General features: G+C 57.3%; 1 protein-coding gene across 5 annotated transcripts in view; it reads right to left on the reverse strand.

Moving 5' to 3' along the window:
- Positions 1-14,298: 14,298 nt before the first annotated feature.
- Positions 14,299-26,636, reverse strand: part of LOC123344616 (hexosaminidase D-like) — a 33,535-nt gene continuing 21,197 nt past the window's right edge. For 4 of the 5 annotated variants that reach the window (XM_044981033.1, XM_044981030.1, XM_044981031.1 and 1 more), the window contains 6 exons: positions 26,386-26,590; positions 25,305-25,387; positions 22,933-23,011; positions 20,746-20,847; positions 18,319-18,408; positions 14,299-17,006 (listed from right to left, as the gene is read on the reverse strand). In XM_044981033.1, the coding sequence (XP_044836968.1) occupies positions 16,823-17,006; positions 18,319-18,408; positions 20,746-20,847; positions 22,933-23,011; positions 25,305-25,387; positions 26,386-26,590 (743 nt within the window). In that variant the 3' untranslated portion in view covers positions 14,299-16,822. Of the gene's footprint in view, positions 17,007-18,318; positions 18,409-18,756; positions 18,895-20,745; positions 20,848-22,932; positions 23,012-25,304; positions 25,388-26,385; positions 26,591-26,636 lie in introns of all 5 variants that reach the window. The other variant, XR_006572603.1, reaches the window with a different exon arrangement.

Genomic DNA, 26,636 nt, shown 5'->3' on the forward strand with positions numbered 1-26,636 from the left:
TTGGGGGGCAGGGACTGGCTGTTCCTTGTAGGTTCCTGCAGCCCCGGCCCCTGGCTGGGCCCCCGGAGGGGGCCCCAGCGCTGCTGCTGCTGCTACTCAAGGAGCAGTGTCTGGCTGCCTGCCGGGGGGGGGGGTGCCCCTCGGCTGCCAGGCAGTGCCTGCCGGGGGGTGCCCCTCGGCTGCCGGGCAGTGCCTGCCGGGGGGTGCCCCTCGGCTGCCGGGCAGTGCCTGCCGGGGGGTGCCCCTCGGCTGCCGGGCAGTGCCTGCCGGGGGGTGCCCCTCGGCTACCGGGCAGTGCCTGCCGGGGGGTGCCCCTCGGCTGCCGGGCAGTGCCTGCCGGGGGGTGCCCCTCGGCTGCCGGGCAGTGCCTGCCGGGGGGGGTGCCCCTCGGCTACCGGGCAGTGCCTGCCGGGGGGGGGTGCCCCTCGGCTACCGGGCAGTGCCTGCCAGGGGGGGGCCCTCGGCTGCCGGGCAGTGCCTGCCGGGGGGGGTTGCCCCTCGGCTACCGGGCAGTGCCTGCCGGGGGGGTGCCCCTCGGCTACCGGGCAGTGCCTGCCGGGGGGGTGCCCCTCGGCTACCGGGCAGTGCCTGCCGGGGGAGGTGCCCCTTGGCTGCCGGGCAGGGTCCCCAGAGTGGGGGAGCAGTCTCCTCACCTAGGATGTTTCAGGATGAGCCTGGGGAAGACCCTACAGAACAATCCTGGCTCCTCCTGGTTCTGCTGCCCATGGCAGCACAGGTGCAGGGGGCCGACCGCAGGGACAGACTCAGGGACTTTAAGGCCAGAAGGGCCCATCGTGATCCTCTTGTCTGACCTCCAGCCCATCGCAGGCCACAGAACCTCACCCACCCACTCCTGTAATAGACCCCTGACCTCTGTCTGAGTTACTGACATCCTCAAATCTTCATTTAAAAACAGAGAATCCACCATTTACACTAGTTCAAACCAGCAAGTGACCCGTGCCCCATGCTGCAGAAGAAGGTGAAAACCCCCCAAGGTCTCTGCCAATCTCACCTGGGGGAAAATTCCTTCTCCATCCCAAATAGGGCAACCAGTTCCACCCTGAGCGTGTGGGTGAGACCCACCAGTCAGACACCTGGGAACGAATTCTCTGTAGTAACTCAAAACCCTCCCCATCTAGGGTCCCGTCTCTGGCCTTTGGAGATATTTGCTAACAGCAGTCACGGATGGGCCTCGTGCCATTGTAAGCAGTCCCAACGCCCCGTCCCCTCCATAAACGTATCGAGCTCAGTCTTGAAGCCAGTTAGGATTTTCCCCCCACTGCTCCCCTTGGACGGTGTTCCAGAACTTCACTCCTCTGATGATCAGAAACCTTCACCTAAGTTCAAGCCTAAACGTGTTGATGGCCAGTTTCTAGCCATTTGTGCTTGTGCCAACGCTGGCCTGTGACTTAAACAACTCCTCTTTTTCTCTGGTGCTTATTAGGGGCTTCATTTGTCCACATGACCAAATCAGCACAGGCTCTGACGCAGTTGTGTCCGGATTAGCCTCAAAGACAGGGGCGGCGTGGGGGTGAGAGCACTACAGGTACTGGAAAAGCTCTGCTCCCCATTAACAAGGTTCTTCTCCAGTAGCCCTTCCTCCCCATGGTCTGTACTGGGTGTTGTGTTTTTATTGAGGATTGAGGGACATCAGCAGATCTCTGAGTGTGAGGAGCACAGGGGTGGAATGCTATGGGGCAGGCAGGGGGCTGCAGGTCAGGATGGAGGGGCATGGGCAGAGCTGGGGGGCACAGGGGTGGAATGCTATGGGGCAGGCAGGGGGCTGCAGGTCAGGATGGAGGGGCATGGGCAGAGCTGGGGGGCACAGGGTTGCAATGCTATGGGGCAGGCAGGGGGCTGCAGGTCAGGATGGAGGGGCATGGGCAGAGCTGGGGGCACAGGGGTGGAATATGACGGGCAGGTCAGGGGGCTGCAGGTCAGGTTGGAGGAAAGTCAGCAGAGCACCGTGCTGGGGTGACCGGGGCTATGGACCAGGCCTGAGGAGCACTGGCAGAGTGGTGTGTGGAGAGCCCACTACTGGCCCAGTGGGGCTACTGTGGGCCGCCCCTGCTGTGCACTGGCAGAGCCGCAGTAGGCATGTGCACTGGGGGTTAGCCCCTGGCTCCCTTTCCCAAGCCCCACACTTGCTCAGATATTTCCCTTTCAAAGCCAAGGCTCTGAAGTGCCCTGTCCGGTCTCCTCTTCCCCTCTCCTTCCTTTGGCCTTGGCAGCCACAACACATCAGGCTTTGGCAGCTAATAACGTGGAAGAAGTGAGCAGGTTCCGTTTCTTTAAATAAAGCCCTGATTACTTTCTAACTTTCCACTTTCGTAGCCACGATGGCCAGGGACATTAGTCCGCCTGCCTTTATGTCATTTTATTTTTTAAATGGGTCAGACATTAAAAGTGTGGAGATGAGAAAACGCTGCCAGGAATGTCTGAGTCTATAATGGGCTAACAAGATGCTGAGAAACCTATTGTTCAACGTGATTGACTAACGTACCAGGCCTTAATGCTCCAGTGAAGCCGCGTAAACAGGGTGATGACATGAACGCCCCACGTGCGTAAAGCTGGGTGGAAACAAAACACAGTTCAACCAAACTTCTTTTCCAGGCCATCTGCCTTGCAGGAGCCTCAGTAGCTGGGGACCCTTCCGGAGTGTTTGCCCCCGGGGCTGCTGAGCTAAGGGGCTAATTGCCAGAGAATGCCCCCATCAACCAAGGCTCCTCCAAGGCAGATGGTCCAGAAAAGAAGTTCGGTTGAACTTTGTTTGTCACAGATTCTGTATTTAATGCAGGCGGCTAATGGCTGCAGTGCAGTGGCCTCGGACTACAGCAGGTATTTGGCTGAGTCCAGACCCAGTGCCTATAACCTCGGCTGGAGCGCACAGAGGGGGCAGCACGGGTGTGAGTCTGAGTTTAAAACAGTGACGACCACCTCTGTAAGCAGGACAAGGAAGCTGGACGCTACCTGGGTGTGCTGCAGCCTCCCTCCCTGGCTGCTGCCCTTCTCCACGCCTGCCCCTTGGCCAGGCTGTGCCTTTGGGCAGTATCCCAAGTACGGTCTCCCAGCACAGCCTTCCAGACAGGTTCCCCCTCTCTGCTGGCCCGTCTACCCCCCAGTGCACCGTGTCTCTTGCCAGGAGCCGAGCATGTCTTCCTGGGCCTCCTCCCCGCCCCCGCCCCCACTTGGCAACCCCTGGATTCCAGGATGAAAACAATGTCTAATCTGCCCTTTAATCCAGCAGCGTAGCGTTACGCCATTGGCTGTGGGATCTCTGGTTGCTCCTTCATGGAGCTCTGCTGACCCAGGAGCTGCCTTCCTGTTCCCAGACAGGGTGTGCCCACAGTGAGGTCCATGTGGAATTCATCAGCAATGATCAGTTTCAGAGGGTCCTCTGTGCTGGCTGTCATCACCTTGTCATAGGGAATCACTGGCATCTTGTAGGTTGTAACAAATCCTTCCTTCACCCTGAGCGTCTCCTCTCAGGCCCCTTGTGTCTAGTTAGCTCCATCCCTGCTAGGGACCTAGATTCAGCAGTGATGGGCACAGGAGAGACACCCATAACATGCACAGAGGGTCTGTCCTGATGTCCTCTCTCTCCATTTGGCAGTGGGACTGGATAGGTCTCCCCACTCCAGATGGTACCGCTATGACCAACTGACTGCGCATCAGCAGGGTTGGCAATGGCAACGCATACGCTCAGGCAGCAAAACTTCCTCCCGGGGGCGCTAGAGGGCAGCGGATCGAGGACCCAGAGCAACATGGTTCTCCATCAGCCAAACAGCGAAACCTCAGTCCTGTCACTGCCCGTTCGCTGCCCTTCTTCCCTGGGTGTGACTGGGCCTTCGCTCCCCAACCCTGCCCTGCACATCTGGGCAAAATTAATCCCCGCGTGGCTAGAAAGCAAGCGGATCCATGGCCCCACCCTGGTCAGGAAACACCCGCCGGCACTTCCAATGCTTCAGTCTCATGCCCTCGGCGATGCTCTGGCCACTCGCTCTGAACGTGATCATTTGCGTGGAGTGGCTCTGCTGGGTTCGCAGAGATCTCTACTGAAAACACACCTCTCTACAGCTTGAGCGATAGGCCCAGGTGTTCCAGCTTGAGCCGGGACAGACTCACCCCCCGCTGTGGGTCGGGCACAGGGTGGGGCACGGAGCACGCACTGACCAATGGGTTAGTTACACAGGCACCGATTCACCTGCCAGGCACCTGGCGCCATCACTGTGCAGTCCTCAGCAGATGCCTCCGCCTGGAACATCTCTAAACCCAGCTCTCCTCCATCACCAGCACTGTTCCCAGGAGCTTTCAGCCTCCCCCTCAAACCCGGGCTGTCTCTGAGGAGAGTCGTTCCCAGCCCGTCTCTGACCTGCCTGCATCTAAGCCCACTCCTTGACTAGCCCTTCGGCAGCAAAGTCTCATCAGTACCTGCCCATGCCTTACCAGGGCGTCGCCTTTGATCAACATTGCAATTGGCTTCGCCTAGACGTAGAAAAGACTCCTCCATGCCCCAATCCTGTGCAGGTGCTGGAGCTGGCCCAGGAACCATGGGATTCCTTAACAGCTTCACCTTGTTCCAGCTCTCCGAAGAGGCAGCATTCGTGTGATGAGTCTTGAGGTGCCTCATCACAACAGAACTGCAGAGATTCGTGGGGCCCTGGTGTCACCCATTGAGCACCACGCTGAAGGGAACTGCCAGCATCACGCCTCACCACGGCATAGCAGAGCCCCCACCACTCGGCAGGGTCCATATCTCGCCTGTCATCCCTGCTATGCGGCATTATCCCCACGGATGGATCACAGTACCAGCATGGAAGGGAAGTAAAGGGGGGGGCGGGGACGGAGGCCGATGATGGGGAGAGCTTGGTGTGGAACAAGGAAGGCAGCCTGGTGCCTCTCCGGTCATGGACTCGTCTGATTAGAGGAATTCCCACACACACTCCAGCTAGCCTTGCTGCGAGCCAGCGTCTCCTGCCCCATGCGGAGACGACTGAGCTGCTGGTACAGTTGTGAGGAAAAGCACCGAGCATGTCACTGCAGTTCGTGGCGTCCCGGCTCCCATCACAAGTACATGGGTGAGCTCTTTGGAAAAACGCTTGTGAAGCCGAGGTTTGCACAAGTTTTCAGATAATGACGATTGGCACCAAGAACTGCATTGTGCGTGAGTCGCTGATCGTTAGCCTCCTAATGTCCCAGTCAGCCAATCAGGGTGGAGACCAACCACCTTACTTGCCTGACTCAACGAATAACCCCCCAGTCGAGACACGATTCACCCACAAGCAGTGAACGGCTAAGGCGGGGGCAGGAAGTCGGGGTAGCCCTGTCCCTCTCTCGTTCAAACAGCCCCAGCCTGAGGCACAAATCGGCCAAATGGAGCCTTCCACCAGTAGAGCTGGTCTGAGGTGGGAGCCACCTCTCCCAGGCCAGTCTGGTAGGAGCTGCACCGTGCTGGGTTCAGCTGTGTCACCAGCCTTGGCCACTGTGGTAGGAGCACCAGTGAGCTGGTGCCTGGGACCCCACTTCCTTGACAGAGCTGGTAGGACCCTTAGTGAGCTCCGCTCACTAGGTGCCACCATCCCAGGCTCAGCTGGTAGGTGCTACAATTAGTTGGGCTCGCATAGCTTCCGTAAACCTGGCTCAGCTGGGTCTGGGAGTTGCCCGGTGCAGGGCCTGGCCGTCGCCCTGCTTCCCAGGCATCGCCTGAAATACAGCAGAGAAACAGCCTCGCAGCAGCTATTCAGCAAGAGCAAACGCTCCAGCAGCTCAGCTAATGCTAGATAAACAACTGAGCAGTAATTACGGAGGGGTGCCAGCCCTGTCTCTGTGCTGCAAAAATCCCTGCTGGGCACAGAGCACCACCGGTTATGCCCTCTGCGGCTGGGGCAAAGGGAAGGAGCGAGGAGGATGGATGGAAGGGGCAGGCCGGAGAGGAATTCTCTTTCACATGCTCTTTCCCAGGGTGAATCAGTCTGTGGACACAGAGGGATTCTGCTCGGTAACTTGCCTGGTTCTGGTGGCAGCCTGGCCTCTGAACTGACAATCCCATGATTGTCAGGGGCTCAGACTGTGGGCTGGCTGCTCACCGAGGCCAGATCCTGCGTGCAGGGTTAAATTAAATGTACAGACTACACTCCATGGGGTTGGAAAGACCCTGGCTGGACCTCTTCTCCCCCCTGCTCCCATGGGTGGAGTTATTTCATAGCCCCAAACCAACCCCAACCCTGGGCTTTCTCTGCTAACACCCACCCCACACCACCCTGCGCCAGTGCTGAGATGTCCCCTCAGGATGTTTTTCCTACTATTTAACCGGGATTGGGCTTGCACCCGTCTCACCCCCTCCTATCTCTTGTGCCCTCGCTGCTTAGTCAGAGTGAGCAGCCCCTGTTCTCTTTAGGCCATTGCTCGCCAAGCTGAAGTCAGTGGGGTTGTGCCAGGGTAACTTGGCTCAGTAACTGGTCTCCCGCAAGCATCCGTTCTCCCCGCTGAACTGAGCCAGTTATTGTTTTAAAGTGTGTTCCAAACCTTCCTGCATGTTTGTGGCTCCCCTGCCAGCTCCCTCCCGGTCCTGTAGGTCTAAACCAAACCAACACTGACTGTAGTGAGGCCCAACCCAGGCCAAGCCGAGAGGGAGTCCGGAGTGAGCGAGACATGGGGGAGATCATTTACATCATACCCATAATTTGTGGGGCACTGAATGGAAGAAATGGCATGTCTGCTCCCAGATCCTCCGGGCTCTGCTGGCAATCAAGCCTTTCCTCAAGGATACCACGAGGGAACCACTGCTCCAGACATGGTCATATCAAACTTGGCCTGTGCTTTTATAAACCCTGACATCAACAGAAAGGTCTTAATCAACAGGGAGAGATTGTGGTGCAGCGGGCAGAGCACTAGACTGGGATTCAGGAGCCCTGGATTCTATTGCCGGCTCTGCCAGTGACCTCAGGCAAGTCCCATGCCGTCTCTGCGCTTGTTTTTCCTCCCCTGGTTTGTGTGCTTAGACTGTAGCCTGTTTGAGAGCAGGACTGTCTCCTCCCAGGGCCCCCACCCACCAGGTATTTGGGATCCTAACGGCCATTGATGTCCCGTGCTCAATGGATAGTAGGAACCTAAATCCCTTGGAGGATGTGGGCCTGTTTGTCTGTACAGCACCTGGCACAAGAGGGCCCTGATCGTGGCTGGGGCCCTCAGGCACTACTCTAACGTTAATCATCATTTTAACAAAGAAAACGTGAACATTTTAAACAAAAGCCATCACGCGGGAGTGGGTGAAAGCTAAACACTGAGCAGCGAGAAGCTGAAGGTGAAAGCCGCTAAGCAGAACTGAAAGGGCCTATAAGTAACAGCGAAACTGACTTACAGCGTTTCCAACTGCAGAGGGTGAGAAAGATGAACCATTAACAGAATAAATAATGGCAGGACGGGGGAACCTGGATTTTAGATACTCGTTTACGTCTAACAATCCAAGGTGTCAGAAGCTGGGAATGGGCAACAGGGGACGGATCATTTGATGATTCCCTGTTCTGTTCATCCCCTCTGGGGCACCTGGCATTGGCCAAAGTTGGAAGACAGGATCCTGGGCTGGATGGACCTTTGGTCTGACCCAGTCTGGCTGTTCTTATGTTCTTAAGGTGGTTTTAGATAACAAAATGTGTAGTCCCAGTACATGCGTTTTTAGCTGACAGTGTGCCTTAAAATACAAATCAGAAATTCATTATAATATTTATTCCACCTCAAAGCTAGATAAATACCAGTGAAGGATGCTGCCTTCATGGAAAGGAAGCAGAGCACATACTGGGTGGGAAGCGTGCCCAGTGCATGGATTATAGATTAAAAGCAGACGAAGGAGGACTAAAGAGGTTTCATTTTCCGTTAGGACATGTTTTTAGTAACATTTGAAATATGAAAATTCACTCCTCATTATCCTGTTTCCTCTGTCTCACACTACGATCAGAGGCTGTTTGAGCGCCAGCTGGCATTTCAGGCTGTAGTCTGGCTTTCAAGCGGCAGGCTTTAATGGGGGACACAGCATGGTCCTTCCCATTGTTAGATACACCTTGCATGACTGGAACAGAAAGAACGCTAACGTTCTCGTTGCCTTTCCCCAGCGATGCTGTGGCACTGGGGGCACATCATCTCCCAGGCTGGCCAGTTCCACCTTCCCATGCACCAGCTCAGCACTGCTTTTGGGGCTGGGCGCTGACGCCTCAGAAGGCAGCTTGGCTAGTGGCCTGTTTTCACTGACAGGTGAACATCATGAAAATCTTTCTCTCCAGCTCACACTTCCAAGTGCCACCTCTAGCCTAGCCGGCCGTATCCCTTTCACGGTTAGCAGTTGCACATGGCTTTGATTTAGGTGCAAGCTGCCTCTCCCAGGAAGAGATTTCCAGCAACAAGATTCATGCTTAAAGGGAAATTTTGCCCACTGGGCTCAGCACAGTGAGTGGGCGAGTCTCTGGCCGCTTCCCACCTGGAAACGGAATTTGTGATCCTACTTGTTCCAGCCGAACCCCCAGCTCCAGGTGACCATCTTGCTGGGAAGCTATAGCTTAGACAACACTGGTGGGGTGGGGAGCCCAGCCAGCATTACCAGGGCCGGATTTAGGGGCAGGTGACCACCTGGGGTGCAGGCTTGGGGGGCCCCTGGCTCAGGGTGCTGTTTGGGTTGTTAGCCACAAAAGGGAAAATAGAATGTTTGAAGTACAATGTTCCCGGCCTTCTGGGTGTGGATTCATTTTTCCATGAACCTCCTAGAATGTTCTGGACCTTTGTAGAATCTCATAGAACCTTCCAGACTTTCTGAGAACTACATTTTCCTCGAACCTCCTAGAACGTTGTCAGCCAGGCCCTCATGGGTACACCAGGGGTGGGGTGTTGCCAGTCAGTCAAGGAAAGGGGCTACAAATGCAATAAAAAAATAAAGTATTCAAAAGTTTAACAAACTGAGGGTGGTAGGAAAGAAGATGCTTCTCACCTGGGGCGCCATTTGGTCTAGGGCTAGGCCTGAGCATCACAGATTGAATGTGAGAATTTCAGACCTAATCAGCCTCCTCCATCTCCCTGGGGCCTCTGCAAGGTTGCTCCTGGCACTAGCCCTCAACCGGTGCTGCTCTTGTGGGGTGGTAACAGATGCATTTGACTGGAAACCCGTCTCCCTTTGGCTTTAACAACCAGAGCAAGGCCGTGACCGTTTGCATTTCCAACACCGTGCTCTCGTGTCAGCAGGACACAGAGCTGGCACAAGCAACAGGATTTTTAGGGGCAATGGGGGTATCTCTGACTCAGCAACTGACGAGGCAGCCCAGCCTCTGCAGCACTGGGGTAGGAGCCGGAGGCAGTTGCCCGGCCCCCATCTTAAGGCAGCCTGGGGGCCTGCAACTCATAAGGGATGGACTCTCTTAACACAGGGCTCCCCCCACCCCCAGGAGCTACTCCCAGCTTTGAGCATGGAGCTATAGAAAAGCACATGGCAGGCTCTGTCCCCCTCCATCTCCAGCTGGGGGATGATGTGAAGGGCCAGTTCATGCACTGCGGCGGGATCGGACAAGCCTCTGCGATACACTATGGGGGCGATGCTCAGAGGGGCCCAGCACCTCAGCTGAAATCAACAGGAGCGACGCGTGCTCAGCACCTTGGGAAGGCAGGCTCTGGCTGTGCGCATCCTGCCAGCCGAGCTGGCACAGCCATGGCTGAGGTCTGCTCCCCCCGCCCCCCCGAGGAGCCTTTTCTAACTCCATTTACAGCCCTAGCAATGCCAATGGAGACGGGCACATGGACGTCTGCCCCCTGCCCCCACTGGGCAGAGCCGTAATCCAGATAGTTCCCAGCATATTAGAGAACAAGGAAAAAGCTTAAGCAGCAGAGCCTTGTTTATTCAGCTCCCTGCCTCAGCTGGCCAGTTTTAAACAGGCTCCTCCCTCTTTAGCTGCAGAATGCAGATTTCCATCCTAGCCCTGGCATGCTGTTGTCCTTAAAGGGCCAGCCAGCCAGGACAGCTGGAAGAGGGCACAGGCCTGGGCGTATGGGGCATTTCACACACACAGCAAAGCAGGCACTTGGAGCAGGTGTGCTGCGTCGAGTCCTCTCCCTGCTGTGGTTGTCACTTCTCCTGCCTCCTTCAGCCCACAGCTGCGCACTGCTGGAACGCTGAACAGCTCCAAGGGCAAGGGGAACGAGGGTACCACTCACAAGGGGGCTGTGCCCCTGGATTAGCACCTCACTCCCCTGCCAGCTGCAGCAATGCCTCTGTTCTGCTGTCTACATGCTTGATGTAGACAGCTCCTGGCAGTGCTTCCAGGTTGGAATGGCCACTGGCCTTAGATGGGGAATACCTGCCTCCTCTAGGTCCCTTCCTTCTTTGACACCTGGACCCCTCCATCCCATGCAAAGCTGCCCTTGGCCCTCTTTTATGACAGGCAGCTACTTCCGTCAGCATCCCTGGGTCATAGGCCAGAGCTAGAGCCACTGGCAGGTTTTCATTGCTCAGTTGCACATCACTCGACACGTCCTGCTCCGCTCCAAACCTTGTGTCCTTCAGAGCTGCAGCAGGGTGGGAGCTGTATCAGCTCAAGCAGATTTCAGGGGCATCGCATGGAGGGCAGAAAGCAGGATTCAGTCGTGATTCCATGTGATCTGCTTCTCTCCAGGTTCTCGGGAAGAGACTGAAATATTCCAAGCAAAAGCAGCAGCAGCTGCTGACTGGGACATCTCACCTTTCCCTGCTACCCACACGCAGACATACATGCACAATACTGGCCCTCGGTCCGATCCTGACCAGCTCCCACGGATCGCAAGGAAAGCCCCTTGGCAGAGGGTGCCTGTGGGATCAATGGCAGTATATGCAGTGTATAGCAGGACTGCATGGGGGGCTACTCCTATTTCTTTTGTCCTTTGCAGCACCCAGTCACTTGAAAGCTCTCTCCCGCCCTGCTCTCTCCAAGTGCACCTCACTGGAGCAGCTGTGCCCTGCTCCGGCACCATCAAAGCCACCTTTGTTTTGGATCCTCCACGCAGCTGGTTTCAGAACCATCCCAACATCCACACTGGTACCTGCAACAAAAGACAAACCTCCCGGCTAATCTGTGTATGCGATGCAGAGCTTTGTAAAACCCACACAGGTTAGGCCGTTCTTCGGGAATCTTAATTTCCAGCCCTAAGCTGCCATACATGGATGCTGGGAGCTGTTCGAGGGCTGTTCCTCCTCCCCAGAAGCAGCTGCATTTCAGTGATGATGCAATCTCTGACCACAGGCTGGGATCCTCGTGACCCAAGAGCTAGGGTTTGTTTGTAACCCATTCTAGCTTTATCCCCTAGACTGGAACTCACTTACAACCCCTCTCTCTCATTAAATACATTGGTTGTACATTTTCTCTCACCCAGCCCGCTGCTTTGACGTGCTTGTTAACTCCAGCCATGATACCAAGCTGCGGGTTCGGTCTCTCTAAAGGAGCAGCAAAGCGAATTATGTCTGTGAGTGTTCCAGGAGAGGCCGTTTTGGGGCAATTTGGGATGGGGTCATTCTGCAAACAGTAACGGGGTGGTGGAAACCGGGGGGTGGGGAAGCACCTGCCTGGCTGTTGGCTACAAGCAGAGCAAGCACACAGTGAATTCTCACCAGCGCCATTGAGTGTGAGAAGAGAGACCAGGCTCTGCTCCCCTCATGGCGGCGTCCCACAGCTGTGGAACCCACCTAGCACTAAGCAGAGAAGGACTCTGCCCCCTTACAAGCCTCCAGGGCCACGGATCCAGGTCAGCGTCTCCCCCATCCTGCTTATTGGCCTTTCCCAGCCCAGCAGCAAAGGCAGGGCTGGCAAGCCAGGGGCAGGCTGGTGCCAGGGGCTGCAGGCTGGGGGGCAGGGAGCTCATCCAGCTCAGCCCAGCATTGCCCTTGCCTGGAAAAAGCAGGAGTCGAGGGGGCTAGGAACACGTCCTTGCTCAGGGCCTCCTGGCAGGGACCCTGGAGCTCAGGGGGCTCCCAGTCCCTCGCTGCTGTTACAGACCTGTTCAGTGCCCAGAACTGACCCATACACATCTGCTGCCCTCCACCACCTCCCAAAAAGTGGGTGCTGGGGAATTTGAGCCTTGGGTTCCCATTTCATGCAGAGTACCATCGTTCTGGAGCAAGGGCTGCTCTCTCCCGCCCCCAGGTGCCAAGCAGGGATGATAAACTGGGAGCGCTCTCCTTGTGACCTTGCACAGAGCGCCCCCAGCTCCCCCTGCTCCTGGCTGCAGCTGTTAAGGCCGGTTTCTGCCCTAGGCTGGATTGCCGCATCCCTCCACTGTCTTCCTATTGTTGCTGTTGGACACGTCCCCTGGCCCCAGAGGCAGGGCATGCTGCCCTTGGAAGGGATTCCCTGCCTGAGAGACGGTTCTCTCCCCCGAGAAGATGACGGCTCCCTCAGCACAGAGGCCTGCACGACCCAGAGTAACAAAGATCTGGCTGGTTTTTGCAGCCCAGGCCTTTACACAAGGCTACACCTACCTCTGCCTCTGGGCGCTTCGACTAAGCAGGGCTCAGGCCTCACGTGGAGGAAAGCGAGCTAAAGCCCACAGGCCAGGGGAGAGGGGCTGGGTCTCTCGTTTCCTACACCCTGACGTGCTGCCAGCCAGGATAGCGCGCGCTGCAGGGAGCCCAGAGATGCTGATCTGCTGCCCCCCCTTTAAATAGGGGCTTTTCTGCACCCCCTCATCCCGAGATGAAACCCCTCCACCCATTCTCTCTAGAGCCAATTCTGCTGATGGCGTTAGCACATGCAGGGCTTTGCAAAACAGGGACTGGGCTCAGCCCCCTGCTCCAGGTCACACCTCCTCTGAGGGGCACCACAGGCATCCCCAGAGCAGTGCCCGAGGCCGGCCCAGGGCAGGCACATTCCCAGGAGCACCCCGGTGTTATCATGGCACAGGCAGGAGGCAGCACCTGAGCAGCAAGGCCGTCAGGCTCCAAAGAGACAGATACGAAGTGCCTGGTCCAGCCCGGAGAGCAGTGGCTGCGTGTCGGCTCTGACACTTCCCAAGCTTTGCCAGGCGGCCACGCTGCAGCCTTTCCAAGCTCCCATTGTGCCGCTGACGCTTGGCAAAGCAGCTCAGAGTCCTCCAGCTTTCAGGCACCTGGGAAGCACCTTGCTGGCATCCATGGAGAGAGAACAGCGCCACCTCCTGGCTGAATAATCCATCCAGCTCATCACACCCAAGACTTGCAGCTTCCCGGGGGTCAGGAGCAGTGGGGCTGGAACTAGGGGCACAGGGGGTGCAGCCACACCCTCTGGCTTCATGTTGTAACAAACACCAAATCGATGACAAAGAGTCCTGGGGCATCTTATCGACTAACAGATGTATTGGAGCATGAGCTTGCGTGGGTGAATACCCACTTCGTCAGATGCATGTCAAATAGATGGTTTCCATCTGCAGCACCCCTGGACCTGAGCTGTGTGAAGCACGTCAGCAGGGAACAGCTTCAGCTCTGCCAGTGCCCCTCAATCCTGACCCACAGACCCCTGCTGGCCCAGCCCTGCCCTCCCCAGCTCTGCCAGTGCCCCTCAATCCTGACCCACAGCCTGTCTCTCCCCCTCCCCCACAGCTCTGAAAGTGCCCCTCAATCCCGACCCACAGCCCCCTGCTGACCCAGACCTTGGCCCCACACAGGTTTGCCAGTGCCCCTCAATCCTGACCCTCAGCCCCAGGATCCTCCCCCCATCTCTGCCAGTGCCCCTCAATCCCGACCCACAGCCCTTGCTATCCCAGCCTCCACCCATAACTCTGCTGCCAATGCACCCATCGCTGTTCCAGGATCCCCACACACAGCTCCCATCCATGACAGCAGCATCCACAGACAGTCTGATCCTGGGCCTGGAGACTGCCACTCCTGGCCAATAGCATGGTAGTTTTCTGGTGGACCAGCGTCGTGTCCAGCCAGGGCTAAGTCTGCATCTGTCGATGCTGCAATCAGAGGGATGATTGCAGCACATGGGGGGACACTAACTCAATTACAGGTGGCTTAGGGGAGCACCAGTGCAGCAAAGCCTCAGCAGCACAAGTTCAAGCCCACCTGGGACCCTACGTACCCACGCGGGCGGCTAGGCTGTGCTGAAGTCCACATTGTCGCCTTTTCCCACCCTTTCAGCCTGCAGCCAAACTGGGGTATGAACCTAGGCTCCCCTGGGAGAAATGCCTGTTTAGCACTAACCCGCCACGCCGCAGAGCCCCGTCCTCAGCCCAGGGACTGTTCCCAGAGAGAAGGAGGCGGCCCGGTGGGGGCAGTAGAATCGGTAAAAGGGACTCTGGCCACAAGTGACCATTTGCTGCGTTTCTTAGGAAAATACTTTATTGTGGAAGTCGGTATTACATGAGCTTTCTATACAGTAAAAAAACAAATAAGGCTCAATATATTAAACCAAATACCACTGGCAAACAGGAGTCCTCTCCATGTAGTCATGGGACCCAAGTGTCACTCACTGTATTACAGCAACATCAGCTAGTGCAGAGACAGTGGCAATGCAAGAGAAGCCTGGGTTATTGCACAGTGTCTGTCACCTTCCCCGGGGAAATGAAACATCCCGCAGTACTACAGCCCACAGTGAGAACCTGCCAGGGACGCTAGCCCTGTGACTGGGGGGGAGGGCAGGACACCATACATCACACACTTCACTTTGGACTGTAACCCCATTGCTTGCAATAAGTTCAGATGTTTGAGATCAGGGTCTCCCACCCTGGACTTGCCCTTTACTCCACAGATCAGAAGTCACCAGAGTCCCCTGCCCTCTCAGACGGAACCGATATTAATAGGGCTGCTTGCAGAGATTGCTGCTACACTGAGTCACCTCACATCAATTAGGCCAAATGTTGGTTCTTGCACCGGCATCAATTTTACCACAGTCTGGGGAAGTGTCTGGACCCAGCGCTGCTGAGGAACCAGCAGGGGGAGCTCACACATTGGGTTGTGTCAGTCCCACCAAGGCAGCGAGAACTCCGAGCTCCAGGTGGATTTAGAGCCCACAGGCCAACCCCCAGTCCCTGTCCACAAGCCGACCCCCAGCATGTTCTGAGCCCTCTGACACCCATTAGTGTCTCTAGTTTGTGTCCCGCTGTAAGGCCCAGGGTCTGTCACCATCCCCAGTAGAAAGGCGGCTCCTGCTCTGGGACATTTATTTGCCAAAACAAGACCCTGCCCCCCTGCAAACCCTGCAAGCCTGTTTGGCAGCATTGTCCCTGGAGGAGCCTCCCAAAGCAGGAATTGTTCAGCATTTGCCTAACCCTTCCCCAGACTGCAATGGACAATAACACTCACAGGACTCCCCTGGGGTCCTGCACAGGGGAGCCCTGGTGCAGAAGAGCAGCGGCTCTCCCCAGGGACTCACCTGGCCTGTTAAGATCCACATCTCCAGAAGGAAACAGATCGTGGGCATCAGATCTCAGCGTTCAAAATAGATACCACCAGCTCAGAGTACGTCTACTCTGCAATCGGAGGAGCCACTGCAGCTCAAGCAGGATTATGGGAATTAGCTTTGACCTCGCTAGTGCAGCTAAAACAGCAGTGAGGCCACAGCAGCATGGCTTCAGCACAGGCTGTACATGCCGGTCCAGACTGCTGGCTACGGACTCCCATTGCTAGCCCACCTCACTGCTACTTTTAGCCAAGCTAGCTAGATTAGCGCCCGAGTGCCAAGGACACCTCTGACTGCAGTGCAGGCAAACGCTAAGGGTGGAGTTTTCAGCAGCACTCGGTGTGGGACTCTGCACCTGCTGCAGTCAGGGGATGTTTTACCAGCGAGCAAGGCCAGCTCCAAGCCCTTTGGAAAGCCCTGCTCCAAACAGCCTGAAGCCTGAGCAAGTCATCTCTGAATTCACCATTGCCACGGGGCCAGTGTGTGCACTAGTCACCTTGCTGGCACGGAGGGAACAGATTCACCTCTTTTCAATGGGTCACCAATCTGCGACTAGTGCAAAGAGCACAAGACTCGTGTGATACCCACTCCCCAGCCCACACTCAGGGCACTGCTCTTCCCCAAGCGGCCGGAGTGTCGGCAGAGACCCAGCTCCCCCACAAGGAGAGGCTCCGTCTCATGCATTTCCATGCAGACACACCAACACTTCGGGTCACCAGGAGGCAGACGGGGGTCTCAGTCCCAAACGAGCTGGTCGCCACAGGGAGAGCTTTCCCAGGAAGGCCCAAACATCTCCCATTGCTGCGGCTTTGTGGAGTGCCAGGCTGGGGACAGACACACCCCGGGCCCCTCGAGGAAGGTGGGCACGGCTTTCCTACCTGGCCCCACGAAGAAGCAGGATCCGCGAAGCAGGTCTGCGCTGCCAGAGCCATGGGCTCCCCGACGAGCGTGGATGGGGGCTGAAAGGCAAGCCAGCCCCATCCCACCTCTCCTGGGGGAGCCGCAGTGACGGCCTGATCCTGAGCATGCAGGGAAAGGACACCGCTCTGAGGTTGGAGAACGCACTGCGGCCACAGGGCTCACAGCTCAGATGGCCAGCGACTCGCTGGCCGCACCTGCTGTCTGGGATGGCCTGCTCAGAGCCACTGCAGCGCCAAGCCCAAGACATTAACAGCTGCCCAATCCCAGAGGCTCCCCCTGGCCTTGCTCATGCTTTTCAAGATGATTTTAGGGACTAGTGTGAAGAGGGGTTGTAACAGAGAGGTCCAGTGGCCACCTCTGCAGAGAGGGAGCCAGGAAACAAGACTGGCCTGGGGGTTGCTAATGGACTACGACGAGGGGAAATAAGCTCCGGCCAGAGTCCCCACGTCCCCGGCAGCTCAAGCCCACTGTGCGGTGAAATTGGGCTCCTCACTGCAGCGAGCCAGCCTGGGCTCCCACCCCTACAAGGCCTTGGGCTTGGCGTTCAGGCGGATGATCTCCCTGTAGTCCCGGACGAACTCCCGCAGCCGGTCCATGTAGGGATTGACGTTCTCCTCCATCCACTCCTCCACCGTGTCGGGGAAGTAGATGCTCTCCAGCTGGGAGCGGAAGTTCTGGATGAAGTTCTCCCAGTCCTCGTGGACCCTGGCGGCAGAAGGCGGCAGCGCGTCAGAGCCAGGAGCCTGCGGCGTTTGCAGGGGTGCAGGCTGATTAACAACCATTACCATGGGGCTCGTTGCCATGGGACTCTGAGTGAGTCACAGGGGCACCATCGACCAGACAAACCCCACAGCATCACACCTGCTATCACCAGCCAAGCTCCTGTCATGGAAAGATCTCCCCATGGGCCTAGGCTTCGCTCTGCACAGCGCTCCGGGTACAGGTGAAAGGCTCCATTCTCAGAGCTCCTCCTAGCACCCCCCCAGCCACGGGGACAGAGTCCTTTCAACATAGCAGGGGGGCAACTGCATCGCCATGGCGACCGGCGGGGGCTCTGGGGCAGGCCCAGACCCCAACACTCTTTTGGAAGTTGATGATGCCCGGTCAAGGCCCACAAGACCCCTGGGTGGAAGGGCCTCCTCTTCCTCCCTGCTTTACAGAGGGGCAGCCGAGCCCAGGGGTTGGTCCGAAGTCACTTGGGAAGCTTAGGGCAGAGCCAGGCCTAGGACCCCTAGGACCCCGGTCTCAGCTCCCAGCCCAGCCCTCCTCTCATCATTTTAGAACTAGCTGCCTGGTATGTAACCAGCCCCCCGCCCCACCGGCCCCAGGAAGGCAGGACTGGGCTTTGTGGGAGTGTCACCTGCCGACACGTCATCGCCACGTCAAGAGACCCAGGGGCCCAGTGACGGCTGGCGGCTGGGAAGAGGCCACTGGTTCTCCCAGGAGAGCAGCAGGCCACTGCAGTGAGCACTGCACTGGGAGCCCCAGCCCTGGGCCCTCACAACACCCAGCGGCCAGGATTCAGCTCAAGTTAGGGCTGCCACTTTGGATGCGACATCCCCAGAGGGGCTGAGGGGAACACCCCCCCCCCCCGCAGACAGGGAGAAGGGGTGGGGTGGGGATCAAGGTTCTGGCTTGCGAGAGTCCAGCCCTGGCGCTTAGCAACACAGGCAACTTGGTTTGGGCGCTGCCTTCCCAGGGCACACGGTGCTCCCGCCCTGCAGGCCTTCCCCAGGGCTGGGACAGGGCAGGCCCATACCGCCCCTCTCGGCCCCGTGCCCTGCAGAGGTTCACACTGGGCTGAGTTCAGATCCCTGCTCAGTGGGGACCTCGCGGGTGGAGGCCTCGCTCGTGGCACAAGGCCTTCACCCCGCCTCAGAGAAGAGCCCCGGGAAGGCGAGCGCTCGCTTCCGTTCCTCTTCCCAGGAGCCCATCACACAGACTCCGCCAGGCCCACCCAGCGGTACGAGTCCCACCTACCCCGCCCCCAAGAGCGGACCAAGGGGGCCCCACGTACTTCAACACCTTGCTGCCGAAGTGCTCCAGGTTGCGCGGGTTCCCGAACTGGTGCTTCCTGTGGTACGGGCTGAACCAGCCCTTGATGGCGCTGACGTGAGACACAGACAAAGGGACCCCACCCCGGAAACACCAGGTTAATTGTTTTGTAACTACGCCTCTCCCCCAGCAGGTCTCGCCGGCGACAGCTAACCCAGAGAAGTGGACTCCGGGCAGGCCTGGCAGCACCATCTCTACTTGAGAGTTCCCCAACACTTTCCACTTGCTTATAGCTTGGCCAAACACTGGCTTCTTTGGGCCGAAGTTTCCCATGCCGGGCGTCTGCCTCAGCCTGAGTTTTTATGTTAAAGTTTTAGCGAAAAGGGTTCAGCTGTTTGTAGTACGTGATTAAGGGAAAATACGTTAAGACGGGTTAAAAAAATAATAATAATCTGACCACCTTTTTCCTTGAGAAGCTCCAGCACCCCCATGCTTTGGGGCAGGGATTTGAAATGTGGCAGGGGTGTTGCCCTGGTGTCAGGGAGGTGCCTTTTGCCATTCCTGTGAAAAACTACCCAAGTTTGGCCAAATTACAAGCCTATGAAAAAATAAAATCATCTCAGTTTGCACATGCTCGGTAGAGTTTGGCAACTAAACTCTCTAAAGCTTCCATCTGTACTGAGCATGCTCCATCCCCACACAGCTCATAGTGCAACTGGACTGTACATGCATCAGCCCCACGGCGCACCTGAGCATGCCCTGTCCTGAGGCTGCAGGGGCTTAGCAGGACTTCCCCTGAAACTGCTCCCCACAGCAGCTGGGGGAGGCTGTGGTGCTGGGCACAGAAACTGAGAGCAAGCAGCATTTCTCCCCCATGCACCTAATGCACCCCCAGCTGGCGCCCAGGAGGAATAAGCCTGACTCGAATGCAGAGGGGGCTAGAGCTGGAGTGGGGTATGTGTGCATGCAGCTCAAAGGGAAGATTGGGACAAGGATCCTGAATGGTGGAGGCTGGCAGGGGTGAAAGTAACTTGAAGGATTTACCGGTACTCTGGAGTCCTGGGGTGGGGGGGGGGAGAGGCTTACAAGAAGAGGCGAAGCCTTTAAATCACCATTGAGGGGGCCCTGGCCTCTGGCAGAGCTTTAAAGGGCCCGGGGCTCTGCTGCAGAAGTGGCAGCTGGGAGCCCCTGGCCCTTTAAATCACCACCGGAGCCCCACCGCCGCTACCCCAGGGCTCCAGCAGCGGGGCTTGGGTGGAGGTTTAAAGAGCCCCAGAGGGTAGCGGCAGTGGAAGCCCCAGGCCCTTTAAATCGCCACCCGAGCCGGGCTGCCAGAGCCCTGGGGTAGCAGCGGCAGCTGGGGGCTCGGGCGGTGATTTAAAGGGCCCAGGGCTCCGGCTGCCGCTACCACCCCGGACCCTCCAGCAGCAAGTTAAAGGGCCTGGGGCGGTAGCAGCGGCCAAGCCCCTGGCCCTTTAAATCACCGCCTGAGCCCCTCCGCCTCTAGCCCAGGGCTCTGGCAGACTCCGGGCACAATTTAAAGGGCCTGGGGCGGCAGCGGCTACCAGAGCCCCAGACCCTTTAAATTGCCGCCAGAGCCCTGCTGCCGGAGCCCTGGGGTAGCGGTGGCAGGGCTCCAGGGACAATTTAAAGGGCCTGTGGTGACAGCTGCGGCAGCTGCCCTGGGCCCTTTAAATTGCTGCCTGAGCCCCTCCGCTGCTTCTCCAGGGCTCCAGCAGCAGGGCTCTGGCGGCAATTTAAAGGGCCTGGGGCTCCAGCCACTGCACCGTGCCGGGGCGTACCGGCTTCCTGTCACCTCTGGAGGCTGGGCAGGGAAAGAGACTGAAATCAGCCCAGGGGCTGGGCAAGGAGCCTGGGAGGAGTCACTGATTCTGCACACTGCTGGACCAAAGCTAGAAGGAGCAGAGCCCAGAAAGGACTCCAGTAACCCCCCTGCTCCCAGCACCCAGCCTCCAGCACTCCTCGACATGACAGGGCCGCCCAGAGGATTCCGGGGGCCCGGGGTCTTTGGCGGCAGGGGGGCCTTCCGTTCCGGGACCCGCCGCCGAATTACCGCCGAAGACCCGCGGCGGGCCCCCCCCGCCTCCGAATTACCGCCGAAGACCGAGCTGAACTTCGGCGGCGGGTCCTGCTCCATCTTCGGTGGTAATTCGCCAGCGGGGGTCCTTCCACCCCGGAGCGGAAGGACCCCCCCCGCCAGCGAAGACCCAGAGTGGAAGAAGCTCCTGCGCCCGGCCCCGCAAGAGTTTTCCGGGCCCCCCGGAGCGAGTGAAGGACCCCGCTCCAGGGGCCCCGAAAAACTCTCATGGGGGCCCCTGTGGGGCCCGGGGCCTGGGGCAAATTGCCCCTCTTGCCCCCCCCTCTGGGCAGCCCTGCGACATGAGCCAGGGTACAGAGCCCAGCTTCCACCCCCACAGCACCCAGTTACCTTTCTTCCTCCAGGGCTTTCGCAATGCTCTCTTTTAACTGGCCATTGATTTGCTCGACCATGCGATAGACTTCAGAGCCTGGAAATGCACCATTCCCATCACTAGGAGAAACACACAGCAGGAGCAGATGTGAGCCATGGGATAGTTACTGATACAACTAAGGAAGCAGATCCCCAAATCCCCATTTGCTCTCAGAGCTGATACAGGGGACTTTCCATTTCATCCAGTCGCTGGTTAATGCAACCAACCATTTTGGAATCAAAGGACACACAGCTTCCTACTCCAGTCACCAATCCATCCCCACCAAGCCTTGTTGGTTCGGGCCAATGGCTACAGAGAGTTGGAATTTAATTAATAAGGACGTGGGCAAGTTTCCAAGCAAGCCAGGAAAGGCGAGAGAAGCTCTCCAAAGGCCACCATGACTTCCCCTAAGCTCTGTGTCACACAGCAGGTCCCGTTCTATGCCAGGGACTGGGTCATTATGTGGATAACGGGCTCAAATGGATGGGGAGAGACTAGATCACATTAAGAGGACATGGACTGATAGATGAGAGGGATACTGGTTACACAGTTCTAACTGCAGAAGTTTTAGGTACGTAAAACAAAGGAGCTTGCCATATTATGGAGATATTTCCTTTCTGGCTGCTGTCTGAGTCACTCAGCTGGCCCCCCAATCACTAGAGTGTCGGAGCACCTTGATATCGGATGCCTTTACCCACACAGCACCCCGTGAGGCAGGCAGGGCTATTGTCCCCATGGCATAAATGGGAATGGCAGCACAGAGAGGCGAAGTGACTTGCCCAAGGTCACACAGGCGTCTGTGGCAGAGCAGGGGAATGAAGCAGAGAGTCTCCCAAATCCCAGGCTACCTACCTGTCTAACAACTGCACCCTCTGAATGCAAGAGTTCCTCCACCCCCCCGGGGTTTTACCTGCTAAAGCAGGGGTTCTCAAACTGGGGGTTGGGACCCCTCAGGGGGTCACAAGTTTATTTCATGGGGGGGGGGTCACGAGCTGTCAGCCTCCACCCCAAATCCTGCTTTGCCTCCAGCATTTATAATGGGGTTAAATATATAAAAATGTGGTTTTTAATTTATGGTGGGGGGTCGTACTCAGAGGCTTGCTATGTGAAAGGGGTCCCCAGTACAAAAGTTTGAGAACCACTGCGTCAGAGAACCACAAGTGGCGTGGCTGGACTGATCCAGCCCCGGCTGAGAAGCCTTTTGCCATCAGCTGGAGTTGCAGTAATACCAGTGAAGGAAGGATCCTCAGACCCAGATGACTCCTTGGAACCCAGAGTTTGGGTGTTAGGACGCAGCTGCTGGAACATCAGCACCAGGGCAAGACTTTTGATTATCTTGCCGTTAAGGAGCCTTTAGAGAGAATCTAAACACTGGAGCTTGGATCCACCTCTGAGGCTTTCATAGACAATGCTTAGAAAAATTATGAAGCACATTTTGCCAGAGTTTTAAAGGGCTACAGAGGCTGCTAGAAACGAACTGAACCACTAGCCCATTAGCCAGCAGCCACCACAAGACAAGGAGAGTAGCGCCCCAGTGCAAGAAGGTGCTAACTGAGGGGTGCCTGGAGACCAGGTTCAAAGGGACGCCGGGACGCCTGCCTGCTGGACCGAGGCACCAAGCATGTCGCAAGAGAGGGGCGGGGGAGATACATGGAGGCTGTTGGGGTGTAGGCATGAGATGCCTTCACGCCAAGCACCTGCTGCTGGCGAGTCCGGTGGGCACGGAACCTGCACGCTTCGGAGGAAGGGTCATCACTATGGAAGCAGCAGCTAAAACAGAGGATTGGTGGGTTAGACAGAAGAAAGGCCTAGTGGTTAGAGCACTAGCTTGCAATGCAGGAGACCCAGACTCCCTGTGACACACCTGGAGCAGATCACTCCATCTCTCGGTGCTGCCTGGCCCAACCTGTACAATGGGGATACAGCCCTGCCCTGCCTCAGGGGGCGAGATGCTCCACTACTGGGGGCGGGGGGGGTCAGACAAATGCCACAGACACAGACACGGGGTGCAGCAGGCTCTTGGGATGTGCTGGTACGACCCTACGAACAAGAGTTAAACGGAAGGACTAGGACACAGCAGGCCAGGGTAAGCACTCGGATCCACAGGTGCCGGGCAGCAGCCCAGGGAACCAGCCAGCTGGAACGGACTGGCCTGTGCAACGTACCACGTGCTCTTCTCTAGATTGATGGTCTGGAAGCCCAACATGTCCAGGATTTTCTTTTTAGTTGCTTCAGTAAATCCACCTGGAGGGGGAGGAGATGACACACGGGTTAGCAGAAGGGGAGAGGCCAGTGCAGGCAGGAGAAGCCCCGAGAAGGAGTCTAAGCTTCACCCAGAGGGTGGCTGTACTGGAAGCTGGCTATGAGCTCAAAGGGGGGCACCGTGTCTGCACGTGGAGCTGGAGCTCTGCTCCCCATCTGAGGAGACACACCCACGGTGGCACCCATCCAGCCAGCGTGGTAAGGACAGTAGTGCAGCTGTAGGAGCACAGGCAGCGGCGGGAGGAACGCGTCTGGAACCCCTGGGTCCATGCTCGGGGTGGCCAGCCCCACTGACCACCGCAGGTCCACTGTGCGAAGCGTGTGCTGGCTGAATGAGAGCTACGTGGGTACATCTCCACAGGCTGGGAGCTGCCCCCCGTGCCAAGGCTAGACGTACCCTTAGACTGGCGAGCGGTCCCCCAACGGAGCGTCCCAGCTGGCCAGCTCCTCCCCGTCTCCCCACGCGCTAGGGAAATGGGAGCCTGCAGGCACGTGGGCGGATGCACTCTGGCTGTGCCCATTATAAAGGGAAAAACAAATACCCAGGAGAGCACTGCGAGCGTCAAGCAACAAACAGGCCAAATGCACAGGACGGGCTATGGCGGAACACCGGCTACTAGCCAACCCCAGCGCCTGCCGGGCATACCGACTTCCAGCACAGCCTCCCTGGGCATCTGCGGGCCTTTGGAACACTAGACACTGCTAGCTTGTTCAAGGGGCGGTGTCTGGGGAACCCCTTGGGTCAAACGGCCTCACGCTTCCCGCCCCCCAGTCCTCCCGCTGGTCCTGATGCAGCACAGCGATTCTGAAAGCAATCACAGAGTGCGTGGGGATGGTGCAGCATTCTGAAACATCAGCTCTTGGACAGAAAGCTCTGCTCTGCTCGTCTGTCTGTCTGTCTGTCTGTCCTCACCTCAACCCCACAGGAAGAACATCTTGACTGTGATCACTTAATAAAAATAGCACAAAGGAGCAAAATGCCCCCCAAAAGCTCAATACTATTTTACAAGCAACCGTTACCCTCCTGGCTGCCACCATGCAGGTTCAAGGCCAAAGCAGTTGCTTTTCCAGCACAAATTTTTCACCCATCAGGGAAACAAACAGCACAACTGCATTGCTCACCTAGTGAGCAACACTCCTGGAGCGAGCAGTGCTGCATGTATTTAGCAGGCAGGCTGGGCTGAGGCCACAGAAACACTCAGTGTCTTGCCAGAGAACTGCACAATTCTGGGATTCCTCCTCTCAAGCGTGGTGGGCTAGGAGTTATGACACCCTTGTTTTAATCCCAGCCTTCTCGCCGATGCCCTGGGTGCTCCTGGGCAAGTCAGCATGGGCTGGTCTACACATACGAGGGTGACCAGACAGCAAGTGTGAAAAATCGGGACAGGGGGTGGGAGGTGGGGGGTAATAGGAGCCCATATTAAAAAAAGCCCCAAATATCAGGACTGTCCCTATAAAATTGGGACATCTGGTCACCCTACCACACACTATTGGTACAGCTTTACCTACATCGGTTTGAAACCTGGATAGTTAAAGCTGCACAACCCCCTAGTGTGGACAGATGGAGTTACACTGGTATGAAGGGTGCACATACCACCAGAGCTCATTCCTGTAAGTTACGGGCGATATGCTGTACATTGTATTTTATATATATATAAAATGTCTAGCTCCATACACTGATAGAGGCTGAGTGATACCTCACTGATGCTGGTGGGTTTGACAGCTGCCTTTCGGCCCGGATAAGTGTGAGAAGCAGCCAGAAAGCCAAGGAGACAGCCAGAAAGGCACTGGGAACATGGCCCCAAGAGAGCTTTTAAAGCAGAGTGCTGGCTGGCAAGAGGCTGGGAGCTGAGTAAAGACACTGCCTCCTGTTTGATTCCTCCTGTGTCCAGGGACGCCGAACTTTGTGTTCAGCCTTTGTAAATATTGCAGAGAAACACCTGACTCCACCATCGATTTCGCCTCCTAACAAAAACAACCCACAAGACCTTGAACACTAACTGCTTGGGTCAAAGGGGGTAACGATGGAGCTCATACACCCCAATGAAACAGTTCAAAATTGGGCCAAACACAGTTTTTGTACAAAGTCTTAGAGGAAGCCAGAGATTAAACTGCACAAGGGGTCAGTGGTAGACTCATGAATAGAGCCCAGGAGTCCTGACTCCTAGTCACCTGGTCTAATTGCTAGACCTTGCTGCCTCTCATTAGAGGGCTGGGTTAATTCAGGCTTGCTGGCACCACCCCGCCCTGCATGCCCCGGCAGCGAGCCCCTCACCGTTCACCAGCGTCTGTAGACATATGGCCAGGGACGGGATCCCCACCGGCAGCAGCTCACACAGCACGGAGTAGTGGTCGTACCTGCGGGGACAGGAGAGCAGCACATGGTCACGCTGCGGAACCCCCTGCCCATCAGTGTTCTGCAGAACGGTGTCCCCAACCCACCACCCGATGCCAGCTGTTCTGCCATCTCACCGCAGCCCCTTGGCGTCGCATGGGAGGCGGATGCACACACAGCCCCAGATCCTTCCACTGACGATCTGTAGGGTCCCTAAGCTGTCCTGAGCCCCGGCAGGAATCCCCAACACCCACTGCCCTGAGGGACTCCTGCCAGCCCCGCAGCTATCCCTGCCCCTTTCTCGCCAGAGCTCCAGGCCAGCTTCTGCTCCTCTGTGCTGCCAGCAGCCTCTGAGAGCCATTCCAGCAGGCTGCCGCACTGGGGCCACGGGCCAGCAGCAGCCGGTGACTCTGCTGGGGACGGCCCAGCCTGGGATTCTATCTAACCAGGGCAGGGCTGCTCCCATTAGAGTTCTGGCCAGTCCCCACTGTGGCAGCTTTCACCCTTCCCCTCAGGGGAAGGATCCGCAGGCGAAGGGATCCTCCTGCAGGCTCAGTCTGTTTTGCCCCATCTCTTTGGATGCCATTGCCCCTAGTTCCCTCCCCCCTTCCCCGCCTTGTGTCACCTGCTGTGACATGACCCCTCGCTTATTTCCAGACTGATGGACCCTCCTCTCAGCCACCCAGCCAAGCTGGGACGATTTCTGTCTCGCTCCCCCATAACCAGCTCACTAATCCTGTCTGATGCTCTTCTCTGAGCTCCTGGCTGGTCATTGGCGTTTCCCCACTTAAGGGTGGCCCCGGCCTGAAGGCAGCGTTCCAGCTGCAGCCATGGCCCAGCAGAGCGAGCAAAGCCTGCAGCTGCTCTGGTCTCACTCGCCCTTCCCACATCCATTCCCCCACCCGCTGCTGGGGAGAGGTCACGTTCTCTGCAAGCCGTGTGTGTTAGACTGCTTCTGAGCGAGAGCCAGAGGGACGTCCGTTCCCCCTGCCGTCCTCCAGTCCCTAGTGCCGGGCCTCACCTCTGCCACCCAGTGAGGGCAATTCCCTGGAACCTGATGAAGGGGAACTTGGCCATGGCCTGGATCACCTTCAGCCAGCTCAGGTGGTTTTTCAGGTGGTAATTTAAAGGGGTCCAGCCCTGTGCGGGGCCAGTGGTGCCTTTAAAGGCACTCGCGAACCACACCGATTTGAAGCCACTGTCTGCGTACTTTGAAATAAACTTTCCTAGGAAAAAAGGAGACACCAAGATCAGCAAACAGCTGGAAAACAT

This window comes from Mauremys mutica, chromosome 11, assembly GCF_020497125.1.
Source record: "Mauremys mutica isolate MM-2020 ecotype Southern chromosome 11, ASM2049712v1, whole genome shotgun sequence".
In the NCBI taxonomy this organism is placed as follows: Eukaryota; Metazoa; Chordata; order Testudines; family Geoemydidae; genus Mauremys; species Mauremys mutica.